The sequence below is a fragment of the Rhinolophus ferrumequinum genome, chromosome 22, assembly GCF_004115265.2.
Source record: "Rhinolophus ferrumequinum isolate MPI-CBG mRhiFer1 chromosome 22, mRhiFer1_v1.p, whole genome shotgun sequence".
NCBI classification, from domain to species: domain Eukaryota; kingdom Metazoa; phylum Chordata; class Mammalia; order Chiroptera; family Rhinolophidae; genus Rhinolophus; species Rhinolophus ferrumequinum.
In genome coordinates this window covers 241,944-252,704 of record NC_046305.1, presented here as the reverse complement: position 1 = coordinate 252,704, position 10,761 = coordinate 241,944, and the positions used below count along the sequence as shown (strand labels likewise).

At 61.1% G+C, this 10,761-nt stretch overlaps 1 protein-coding gene and 1 long non-coding RNA gene across 5 annotated transcripts; one reads left to right on the top strand and one right to left on the bottom strand.

Annotated features, from left to right (window-relative positions):
* Positions 1 to 216: 216 nt before the first annotated feature.
* Positions 217 to 9,932, top strand: THBS3 (thrombospondin 3). Of its 3 annotated transcripts, none has more exons than XM_033093473.1 (23): positions 217 to 422; positions 1,455 to 1,661; positions 2,174 to 2,430; positions 2,540 to 2,642; positions 3,404 to 3,430; positions 3,646 to 3,728; positions 3,823 to 3,874; positions 3,988 to 4,136; positions 4,470 to 4,610; positions 4,846 to 4,923; positions 5,262 to 5,414; positions 5,628 to 5,738; positions 5,827 to 5,934; positions 6,169 to 6,328; positions 6,611 to 6,729; positions 6,813 to 6,865; positions 7,137 to 7,330; positions 7,479 to 7,657; positions 7,749 to 7,797; positions 7,964 to 8,160; positions 8,392 to 8,564; positions 8,888 to 9,024; positions 9,411 to 9,517. In XM_033093473.1, exons 1-23 carry the CDS (start codon positions 344 to 346, stop codon positions 9,413 to 9,415), a joined length of 2,814 nt encoding a protein of 937 aa, XP_032949364.1. In that variant the 5' UTR covers positions 217 to 343; the 3' UTR covers positions 9,416 to 9,517. The 3 variants fall into 3 exon arrangements, with proteins under 3 accessions (XP_032949364.1, XP_032949365.1, XP_032949362.1); XM_033093474.1 differs by having other exon boundaries at positions 8,888 to 9,028; positions 9,411 to 9,449; XM_033093471.1 differs by lacking the exon at positions 8,888 to 9,024 and adding an exon at positions 9,631 to 9,932 and having other exon boundaries at positions 344 to 422; positions 9,411 to 9,550.
* Positions 6,387 to 10,467, bottom strand: LOC117015105 (uncharacterized). 2 transcript variants are annotated; one of them, XR_004421669.1, is made up of 5 exons: positions 10,167 to 10,467; positions 8,918 to 9,021; positions 8,001 to 8,072; positions 7,023 to 7,128; positions 6,387 to 6,565 (listed from the first exon to the last, which is right to left on the bottom strand). It is a non-coding gene; the product is annotated as an uncharacterized LOC117015105 (long non-coding RNA). The 2 variants fall into 2 exon arrangements; XR_004421670.1 differs by lacking the exon at positions 8,001 to 8,072.
* Between the last annotated feature and the right edge of the window lie 294 nt (positions 10,468 to 10,761).

Sequence of the window (10,761 nt, the reverse complement as noted above, 5' to 3'; positions counted from 1 at the left end):
TTCCTGCCTTCCCCAACTATGCCTTCCAGAAAACAGTAGCATTTGGTAGTGGCCCCCAACAATGAGGTGCCAGGAGAGAGGGAGGCAGCAGGGCGAGAGGACCATTAGGAAGAGGCAGGAGACTGGAGGCCTCCAGGGCTCTTCCCCGGTGCCCTTGGTTCCCGGAGCTGGGGATGCCTCCAGGGTGATTGGCAGCTCTTTGTTTCAGCCCCCCCTCACCCGCCTGCTGGCCCCCCCTCAACTCCCCCTTCCAGTCCCTCCGCCCCCCGCTCCTGCTCTCTCCGCCTAGCCTTTTCCCCTCCCAGCCGCCTGCCTGCCAGGGGTAGTGAGCCGGCTGAGCGGCATGGAGACGCAGGGACTTCGAGGGGCCCTGGCTCTTCTCGTCCTTTGCACTTTCGCATCTGCCAGTCAGGACCTGCAGGGTAAGTCTGTCTCCATCCTCTTCCACCCCTCTGCCTCCTCCCCTTTTGCCTCCAGCCTAGTAGCAGGGAACATGTGGGCAAGGGTAAAAGGGGAGAGTCCTGAGATTGAGCTGGAGAGATGAGTTGAATTATGGCCCTGTGGAGAGGAGTGAACCCCAGAGGGTGGTAGGTGAGTGGGATCTGGCCAGGGTCAGCCTGAGGCCAGGGCACAGGACTCAGGAGCTAGATGCTAGCGCTGCCTGGCTGGGTCCTTGTCTGAGCATCCGCAAGTACCCCAGGGTCTAGGAGAACAGCGTGAAGGTGGGGCACCGTGTGGGCCCCTCGGCTTCAACGTCCACTGGAGTGCTGGCTGCCCCAGGACAGGGTGGGGGTGGGGACTGAGAGGTCTGGGCTCTCCCGGAGGTCTGGTGGTGGGATGGGCCTGTGGGTGTGGGAGAGGTAGCTGGAGCAGATGACACAGGCACAGATTCTTTACTGGCTGGAAGGGAAACCACAGATTGGCCAAGGCACAGGACGCAGCGGAGCTGGGTCCTCTGTTCCCGAGGGAGAGAGTCAGACGGCGGGAGGGTCGGAGCCCTCGGTGGGCAGCTGTTCTCATCCAGAGCGAGGGTGCTGAGCCCCCAGGATGGGGGGGGGGCATTACGGTGTGGGATGAGCCAAAGCCAGCGGTGTAAAGAGAAACTGCCGGCCCCGTTTTGCTCCGTGGGCACCAGGTGCTACTCCTGCCGCGATCAGCGCAGTGACTCCCGTGCGCCACCTGCTGGGCACATCTCAAGTTTGTGGGGCGCTGTTTCTGTGTTTCCAAGTGAGCCCCAGGCCTCTGGGTTCCGAGGATGGCAGTAGGTAGTGTTGAGGGGACAGAAGGCACCATGCGCTGTCCTCTGATAGCGACAAGGGTTGAATTTCGAGAAGGTGACTAACACTGCCTGGTGCTGGGAATGATGGAGGAGGCCCCACCCGAGAGCTCAGGGGCAAGGGCAGGCCTTCGAATTTGACCCCTTTCTCCGACCTTGATAATCCCTGCCTGGCCAGTGATTGACCTGCTGACGGTGGGCGAGTCCCGGCAAATGGTTGCTGTGGCAGAGAAGATCCGGACAGCCCTGCTCACGGCTGGGGACGTCTACCTCTTGTCTACCTTCCGCCTGCCCCCCAAGCAAGGTGGTGTCCTCTTTGGCCTCTACTCTCGCCAAGACAACACACGATGGCTGGAGGCCTCTGTTGTAGGCAAGATCAACAAAGGTGACTGGTGACCCTCATCCCCACTCCACATCCCTCTCAATTTGCCTTGGGCCCCACTGGAGACCATGGACCTATCGGGCTGTGTCCAGGCAACAGGGGGCACCTGGTTTGGGGTGCGTAGGAGGTGCTGCAAAGGCCAGATACCCAAACAATAGGGTGAGGCCTGGTATTTGTAGGGATGGGAAGCTGTACTCGGGGATGCCTGGGTGGGGGGCATGAAGCTGTGCAGGGAGGGCCCTCGCATCCCTGGGGCAGTTCAGTGGGTACAGAACCAGCTGCCGCCTGGCAGGGGATAGAGTGATCTGATGCCACTGAAGACTGAGAAAGTCCTAATCTTTGCACCAATTTAAAACGCACGTATCGTGTACCTACCCCGTACAAGGTGTCGAGTGGTACCTAGCTGAGTAAAGGATCGCAGCCCTAGCGATGTAGCATCCACAAGAGCTGAGCCAAGGCTCAACTGGGAGACGGGATGGGGGACGGGGCCCATACTGACGTCCGCTCCTGGGCAGTGCTGGTGCGGTACCAGCGGGAGGATGGCAAGGTCCACGCAGTGAACCTACAGCAAGCAGGCCTGGCCGACGGGCGCACGCACACCGCTCTCCTGCGACTCCGAGGCCCGTCCCGCCCCAGCCCTGCCCTGCAGCTCTATGTAGACTGCAAACTGGGCGACCAGCATGCTGGTCTTCCGCCGCTGGCCCCCATTCCTCCAGCGGAGGTCGATGGGCTGGAGATTAGGACTGGACAGAAGGCTTATTTGAGGATGCAGGTGAGCAAGGCGGACCCTGGGGTGTGTGTGGAAATAGAGTTTGCCCCAGCGGGAGAAGCAGCCGGTCAGTCCTCCCACCTTACTCTGCTCCTGTCCCCCCTACCCCCAGGGCTTCGTGGAATCCATGAAAATGATTCTCGGCGGCTCCATGGCCCGGGTCGGGGCCCTGAGTGAGTGTCCGTTCCAGGGGGACGAGTCCATCCACAGTGCAGGTAACAGAGACTTCTGCTTGCTGACATCCTGGACCCCAGGTCAAATCCTGTGGACTTCAGGGACTCACATCCTCATAACCTTCCCCCTTAACACTCATTCCTTTGGCTCCCCTATTCCTGGGGCTCTGACCCTGTCTCCCCAATCTCCTTCACCTCTGACACTATAATCTCTAAGGACTACAGCCACCCCAGAGGTGTGGGTCAGAAACATTGCCCCACCTACCAGGGTGGCCAGAAAAACAAAACGGGAAGACTAGACATCTGAAGAACTCGAATGGGTGAGGAAGTTCACTGCTTGGTCAGGGTCTCGGGTCTTTCTTAGCTCCCACTGGTGGCTGTCACCGACCAGCAGTTTCTCTGAGCACTGCCCATCTGCTTGGGCTCTGACAGGGGTGTTCAGAGGCTCTTACCTAAATAAAACGCCCATTCTCCCAGATATTTCAAAGAAAGAGCTCTTGCGGCAGAAGCCTAGGAGGGACGAAATGGGATGTATTGGGGTCCTGGCCCTGCTTTGGGTCGCCTCCCGATCCCGTCTGCCACTGCCAGGGCTGGGAACCACGAGAATTGGGTTGTGACTGCCTCTGACGCGCTCCCTCAGGGGCCCCTCACCCTGCTTCTGTCACCTCTGTCCTTCTACCTTCCAATACCCCATCTGTATTCCAAGGCTCCAGCCCTTTGTCCCCGGCCCTTCCCCGTCCTCTTCACCAGCCAGGCCCCTCTTCGCATGACCACCCTCTGACTGTGTTTTTCCTTCTTCCTAGTGACCACCGCTCTCCACTCCATCCTAGGTGAGCAGCCCATGATGAGGTGGGAGGGCCTGGAGGCTGGGGAGGAGGTCCCAGGCTTTGGCAGCTGCCTGAAACGAAGTCCTCTGGGGCCAGGAATGGGGGGGGGTTAACGGTGCTGAGGAGCGGGCAGCAGTGGCAGGAGCTGGCTTATTACCCAGAGAGGGACCAGGGCTGCCGTCCCAGTTCTAAGCCTCCCCCACCCCGTGCCCTGACAGGGGAGCAGACCAAGGCGCTGGTCACCCAACTCACCCTTTTCAACCAGATCCTGGTGGAACTACGGGATGACATCCGAGACCAGGTTAGTGGGTGGGCCAGCGAAGGTGGCACTAGGCGGGGTGGGTGGCAGCGGCCGCGAGCCGAGTCCTCCCCATCCTCCTCCTGTCTGACCGCAGGTGAAGGAAATGTCCCTGATCCGAAACACCATTATGGAGTGTCAGGTGTGCGGTGAGTGGGAGCGTAGGGGAGGGCGCCAGGTGGCACCGCTGTGCTCCCCCCGTGGCTTTGGCCCCCACTTCCGGTGATTTGACCTCTCAGTGGCTGACTGTGCCCTCCCCCAGGCTTCCACGAGCAGCGATCCCACTGCAGCCCCAACCCCTGCTTCCGAGGCGTGGACTGCATGGAAGTGTACGAGTACCCGGGCTACCGCTGTGGGCCCTGCCCCCCTGGCCTTCAGGGCAATGGCACCCACTGCACTGACATCAATGAGGTGGGGGAGGGCACAGAAAGCTGGGGGGGGGTGTTAGGAGGCCCCAGAAGGCAGGATGAATGTGGGTCTGAAGTAGAAGAACCTGGGGCTCAGGAGAGGTTGGAGACCAGAAAGGAAGTGTGAGGAGCCTGGGAGGCAGAATCTCTGGGACAAAGACTGAAGGGCCACCCAGGGAAGGTGCTGGGAGGTGGCAGGGACAGTCTGAGACGCAAGCCAGGCGGAGGGCAGGGGGAGGCTGGGGGTGGGGGCTGAGCCCTGTGACCTTGGCTGGGGACACAGGGAGCAGTGGTCCTAGGAGCACAGGCAGGGCCTGACTTCTCCCCTGCTCCCCAGTGTGCTCACGCCGACCCCTGTTTCACGGGCTCCAGCTGCATCAACACCATGCCTGGCTTCCACTGTGAGGCCTGTCCTCGGGGCTACAAGGGCACGCGGGTGTCTGGTGTAGGCGTCGACTACGCCCGCGCCAGCAAACAGGTCAAGTTGGGTAGTGTGTGTGGACAAGAGAGCTTGGCCGTGCAGGGGCCGGGGGCTTCTGGGTTGGCCACGGGGCCCTGGTGATAAACGGGATGAGTGACGCTACTGGCTCATTGGCTTTGCATTGGTTGGCGGTCTGGGCTTCACATGGACGTTCACAGATGGGGCCACCCCAGTGCCGTCCCCTGAGGAGAGCCAGCACCGGTCTGGTTCTACCCAAAGTCTGCTTCTTCAGGTCTGCAACGATGTCGACGAATGCAACGATGGGAACAATGGTGGCTGCGACCCGAACTCCATCTGCACCAATACGGTGGTGAGCCCGATGCCCGAGTGTCTGGGTGCCGGGAGCGTGCAGCCCCTCTTCAGACTCCCTGCACCCCCTCCTCCTCCCCCAGGACACCTCCCCCAGGGGTTCCACACGGACCTGCCCCTTGCCAGCTGGGACTTTTAGCAAGTTATGTAGCTTTTCTGAGCCTCAGCGTCCTCATTTGAAAAGTGTTGCTATTACTACTTTAAAGCGCTGTCAGGAGAACCTAAAGGAGATAATTGATAAATAGTGGCTCACTGATATGTCCCTGGCATGTGGCCACGTGCCCGTCCTACACCGTGGAGGCTGTCCTGCTTCCTGAGACGCTGCGTCCCTACACTTAGGGCTCTTTCAAGTGTGGTCCCTGTCGCCTGGGCTTCCTGGGCAACCAGAGCCAGGGCTGCCTACCAGCCCGGACCTGCCACAGCCCAGCCCACAGCCCCTGCCACGTCCACGCGCACTGTCTCTTTGAACGCAATGGTGCAGTGTCCTGCTCGGTGAGCTAGACCTGGGGCTTGGAAGAAAAGGGAGAATCTGGGGGAGGGGCAAGGCTAGTGACCCTGACTGGGGATTGGGGTGGGGGCCTTCATGGGGAAGGGAGGGGGGCTGGGGCCCAGGACCGGGTTGCTGAGAGGAGAGCCTGAAGCAGGGGAAAGGCTGGGGTGGGAAGCCAGCCCCAACCGCTAACTGCCGCCTTCGTGTCGCCGCAGTGTAACGTGGGCTGGGCTGGGAACGGGAACGTGTGTGGGCCTGACACGGACATCGATGGCTACCCGGACCAGGCTCTGCCCTGCATGGACAACAACAAGCACTGCAAGCAGGTGCAGGCGGGCACGAGGGCAGGGGGCAGGGAGGGCGCCCCAGCCACACGCCCCGACGTTCACCCTCTTCCCCACAACCGATCTTTAGGACAACTGCCTTTTGACACCCAACTCTGGGCAAGAAGATGCTGATAACGACGGCGTGGGGGATCAGTGTGACGATGACGCTGACGGGGACGGGATCAAGAATGTCGAGGTGGCTCCTGTGCCCCCCGCCCCTTCGGTTCCCTGCCCCCAGCCCCTGGCAGCTCCCTGGTGCTCCCAATCAGGGAGGCAGTAGCCTGCCGGCCAGGACAGGTGGACTCCTGGATGTGGGGTGGGTGGGCTGTGCCAAGCAGGTGGGCCATCACCGGGCTGGTGACCGCAGACAAGGTGGGTGCCAGGCAGCCAGCGCTTCACGAGAGGCCTGATTCTTTCCCTCCCCAACCAGGACAACTGCCGGCTGTTCCCCAACAAAGACCAGCAGAATTCAGATACAGATTCATTTGGCGACGCCTGTGACAACTGCCCCAACGTTCCCAACAATGACCAAAAGGACACAGATGGCAATGGGGAAGGGGACGCCTGTGACAACGACGTGGATGGGGATGGTGCAGCCCGGGCTGAGGGGGTGGCTGGGAGACCTGTGCCGCTTTGGATACGGTGGGAATGAAGCCGGGAGGCTAGGAAGTCTGAGAACTGGGGAGGTCGGCCTGGGTGAGAGATTACCTGCCGCAGAAGTCAGTGGGAATGAGGGAGGGCGCGGACAAGGCAGTGGGACAGGGTCCAGGCAGATTTCCTGAACAGCTGTCCTCTGATGGAAGAGAAAGCTTGGGGCTTCTACGGACCTAGGAGAGAGCGTGACAAACTTTTACTACCCGCGTGTCTTGTAGGCATCCCCAATGGACTGGACAATTGCCCTAAAGTCCCCAATCCCCTACAGACGGACAGGGATGAGGATGGGGTGGGAGATGCCTGTGACAGCTGCCCGGAAATGAGCAATCCGACCCAGGTACAGGGGATGGAGAGGGCAGGGGACAGACGGGCGATGGCTGTCGGTTATCGAGAGGGTGACGACGGGCCCCTCTCTCTCAGACAGATGCAGACAGCGACCTGGTGGGGGATGTCTGCGACACCAATGAAGACAGGTAGGGTCTTGACCAAGATGGAAAGTTTTACAGGGCCTTTTTACTTTCCTCTAAGTGTAGCCTCGGCTCTCTGTGGCGTGGCCTTTATCTGCACACCCGTTGAGCAGGTCAGGCCCATAACCTCCCCTCCGCTCCCCCCACTGGGCCTGCATCTCACCTGGCTGACCGCAAGGGGTCAGGTGAATGGGGGCTCGGCCGCAGAGGCTCCTAAGCAGAGACAAAGAACGTGGTGCCTTTCGGGCCTTCATGTGGTGCCTGTTCTCCTGGGCAGCGATGGGGATGGACATCAGGACACCAAGGACAACTGCCCCCAGCTCCCCAACAGCTCCCAGTTGGACTCAGACAACGACGGACTCGGGGACGAGTGTGATGGGGACGACGACAATGACGGCGTCCCCGATTACGTGCCTCCTGGTCCTGACAACTGTCGCCTCGTCCCCAACCCCAATCAGAAGGACTCAGATGGTGAGGCCGGGGTCCCAGAGGACCGGACGGGGGTGGGCTTTGCCCAGGGTGCGGTGGCAACCTTGCTAGGAGTGAGGAAGGGCAGCGTGGGGCGAGTCAGGACCCCCTGCGGCGGGCATGGCTGAGCGCCCGGCTGTACTCTGCCCAGGCAACGGCGTTGGGGACGTGTGTGAGGACGACTTTGACAATGACACGGTGGACGACCCCCTGGATGTGTGCCCTGAAAGTGCGGAGGTGACCCTCACGGATTTCCGGGCCTATCAGACGGTCGTCCTGGATCCCGAGGGGGATGCTCAGATCGACCCAAACTGGGTGGTGCTCAACCAGGTATCAGGCAGTGGGCTGGGCGGGCGCTGTCACCCCAGCCTCAGTGGGCAGCGCACCCGGACCAGGCTCTCTTCTTTCTGCCCACCCCCAGGGCATGGAAATCGTCCAGACCATGAACAGTGACCCCGGCCTGGCAGTTGGTACGTACGGGACACCCAATTCCATAATTCCAGACAGAGGAATCTGACAGGGGCAGAGGGTGGCGGGCGAGCTGGCCACATATGCAGCAGGCATCCTGCCCACCCCCAGCACACAATGGGCCGCCGGTAGCTTTGCCGCCTGACCTTGACCTCCCCCAACCCCCAGGTTATACAGCCTTCAATGGGGTGGACTTTGAAGGCACCTTTCACGTGAACACAGTGACAGATGACGACTATGCAGGCTTCCTCTTCAGCTACCAGGACAGCGGCCGTTTCTACGTGGTCATGTGGAAGCAGACGGAGCAGACCTACTGGCAGGCCACACCTTTCCGGGCTGTCGCCCAGCCCGGGCTGCAGCTCAAGGTCCCATAGCCGCCCTCACTCCCCAATCCAGGGCCCTTGGCCACACCTCCCCTCCTGCTTGAGCTTCAGGAACCCTCTCCCGCAGATGCTGGGCCTAGAGGTTGGCTCCCTTGGGCTCCAGGACATTCTCCTCATCACCTAGATGCCCTTGTCCACCTGCACTTACCCACCTGTTGTCTCCCCTCCTCCGGATCCTGTGGGTGACCCACTGCCTTTGCTAATGTCCCCCAGGCAGTGACATCAGTGTCCGGCCCAGGCGAGCACCTCCGGAATGCCCTGTGGCATACTGGCCACACCCCTGATCAGGTACGACTGCTGTGGACTGACCCACGAAACGTGGGCTGGCGTGACAAGACCTCCTACCGCTGGCAGCTGCTGCACCGGCCTCAAGTTGGCTACATTCGGTGAGGGGAGGGGCTGAGCCCTCCGGAGGGACCCCAGGAGGGACTCACCAGTGACCCCTCTACTCAGTGACTTGGTACCATGGGCCCGGACTGGGACCACTTCTCTCCATCTCCCCCTCACCAGACACGCGCCTCAGCCCTGCTTTCCTCCTGGCATCAGGTGGCCTGGGCTGTGGTGCCGAGGACACACAGGCAAAGTGGGGCAAGTCCTTCCTTTTCTGTGCCCATTTCCCCTCTGTAAAACGAGGGTGCCTCTCGGAGCCTGCGAAGGCCAGGCCAGTCTGTGGAGAGGCGCGTGACATCCAGCCCCTTCGCTCATACAGCCCAGAACCTGCCTCCTCACGGTGTCTGACCTGGAAGGGACCGTCATTTATAGAAGCTCACAGCAAGTCCCAGACGTCACAGCTCTTGGCAGCACCGCTGAGGCCTCAGTTCTTCACTTTGTCCACAACTTTGCCTAGTTGGTGGGGATGACAGGGAGGGGAGGGGGAATGGCCAAGCACCCAGAGTCCAGGCACTTGGGCTGCTTTCCCTTTAAGGTGCCTGGGGCTGGGGGGTGGACTAGAGCCTGGGAAGCGGGTGACTTCACCCCCCAGCCCATTGTGCTCATCGTCATGGCAACCCAATCCTCGCTTGGAATGCGGCTGGTGCTTTGAGATGCAAAGGGGCTGGACAAAGAGCCAGGGGCCCCAAGCCTGAGAAAAGCACCCCCTTCCCTCCCCTTTCCCCTTCCCTTCTCTCTCAGGCCTGAGGAGGCCAGGGGGGCTGGGGATGAGCAGGGCCCTGGCATAGTGGCACAGTGCCCACCGGCACCCTAGCACCAATGGAAACCACTATTCTGGACAGAGTGAAGCTCTATGAGGGTCCCCAGCTAGTGGCAGATTCCGGGGTGATCATTGACACATCCATGCGAGGGGGTCGTCTTGGTGTATTCTGCTTCTCCCAAGAAAACATCATTTGGTCCAATCTCCAGTACCGATGCAACGGTGAGGCTCTACACCCAGGTCACCTGACTCTCCTGCCCTCGTGGGAGTCCCGTCTGACCTTATGGCTTCTCCTCCTTCAGACACAGTGCCTGAGGACTTTGAGCCATTCCGGAGGCAGCTGCTCCATGGAAGAGTATGAAGAGGTGGCTACCCGATTTAGAATCCTGATTTTAGATCCTTTGGCCTTGGGGTCCATACTGGAGGCCCCAGGGTCTAATCTACAGCCCCTCAGCCAAACACTCACCCTCCTCTGGCACCCACCAATTCAGCCCCAGAGGGTTGGTGACCCCACTGTTGAGATGGGACGTTTTCAAGGGGTATTTCTCAGGCGCTAACCCCAGGAAAGATAACAGCACATTGCCATAAAGCTCCAGTTTTCTAAGCCAGTGCAATTGCTTGTTTTAGGCATTTTCGGGGAGAGTGTGGGAGCAGGAAGGAACCTGAGGGGGGCAAGGGAGAGGACTGGTAGGATGGAAATTAAAGATCTAGAGGAAGTTTGGCTCATTTGGGGGCACGTGAGGAAGGTGGTGGGTGGGGGTTAGGTGAAGGATGGGGGTTCGGTTAAGGATGAGGTGCTGTCCGGGAGGATGGCTAAAGTCCGCCCAGCTCCACTTACCCACGGTGGCAGCAACGACACTCCAGTCTATCTTAGATCAGCCGTGATCGAGAGCCAGGAGGGCTGGGGCTGCCCCGCTCGGGGTGAGGGGGAGGCCGGGGGGCCGGGGGGGCCGGAGGCCGGGACGAGTGCAATATTGGCGGGGGAAAGAACAACACTGCACCGCGTCCCGTCCCTCCCGCCCGCCCGGGGCCCGGGATCCCGCTCCCCACCGCTGGAAGCCGGACCAGCCCAAGGTCCGGGGGCACGCTGGGGAGCTGGGTTCACCTCAGAGGCCAGAGAGACTTGGCCCCGGGAAGAGGGTGAAGGGGACGGCGGGGGGAAGGGGGGGAGGGAGAAGGGGCGATCGCAGTATCCCGGAAGGCCACTTTCCGATGCCCGAGCGTTGCGCGCGCTTGCTCTTTAAATACTCGGACGGCGCGGCGCGGGGCCGTCACCATGGTAACGCGTGTCCCAGCAACCGAACTGAATGGCTGTTGCCTGGCAACACCGTGGGCTGAAGTTTTGGGGCCGCCCACCTAGATACGCGCGCGTTCTCTAGCTGGAGGGTAGGGGGCTTCCCCGCCTTTCCGGCCCGCGCGCCGCGGCGCTGACG

Coding starts and splice junctions, on each gene's coding strand:
- THBS3 (XM_033093471.1), top strand. CDS start 344: ATGGAGACGCAGGGACTTCGAGGGGCCCTGGCTCTTCTCGTCCTTTGC. Junction 5,739..5,826: donor ACAACAAGCACTGCAAGCAG/GTGCAGGCGGGC, acceptor ACCGATCTTTAG/GACAACTGCCTTTTGACACC. Junction 6,329..6,610: donor CAACGACGTGGATGGGGATG/GTGCAGCCCGGG, acceptor CGTGTCTTGTAG/GCATCCCCAATGGACTGGAC.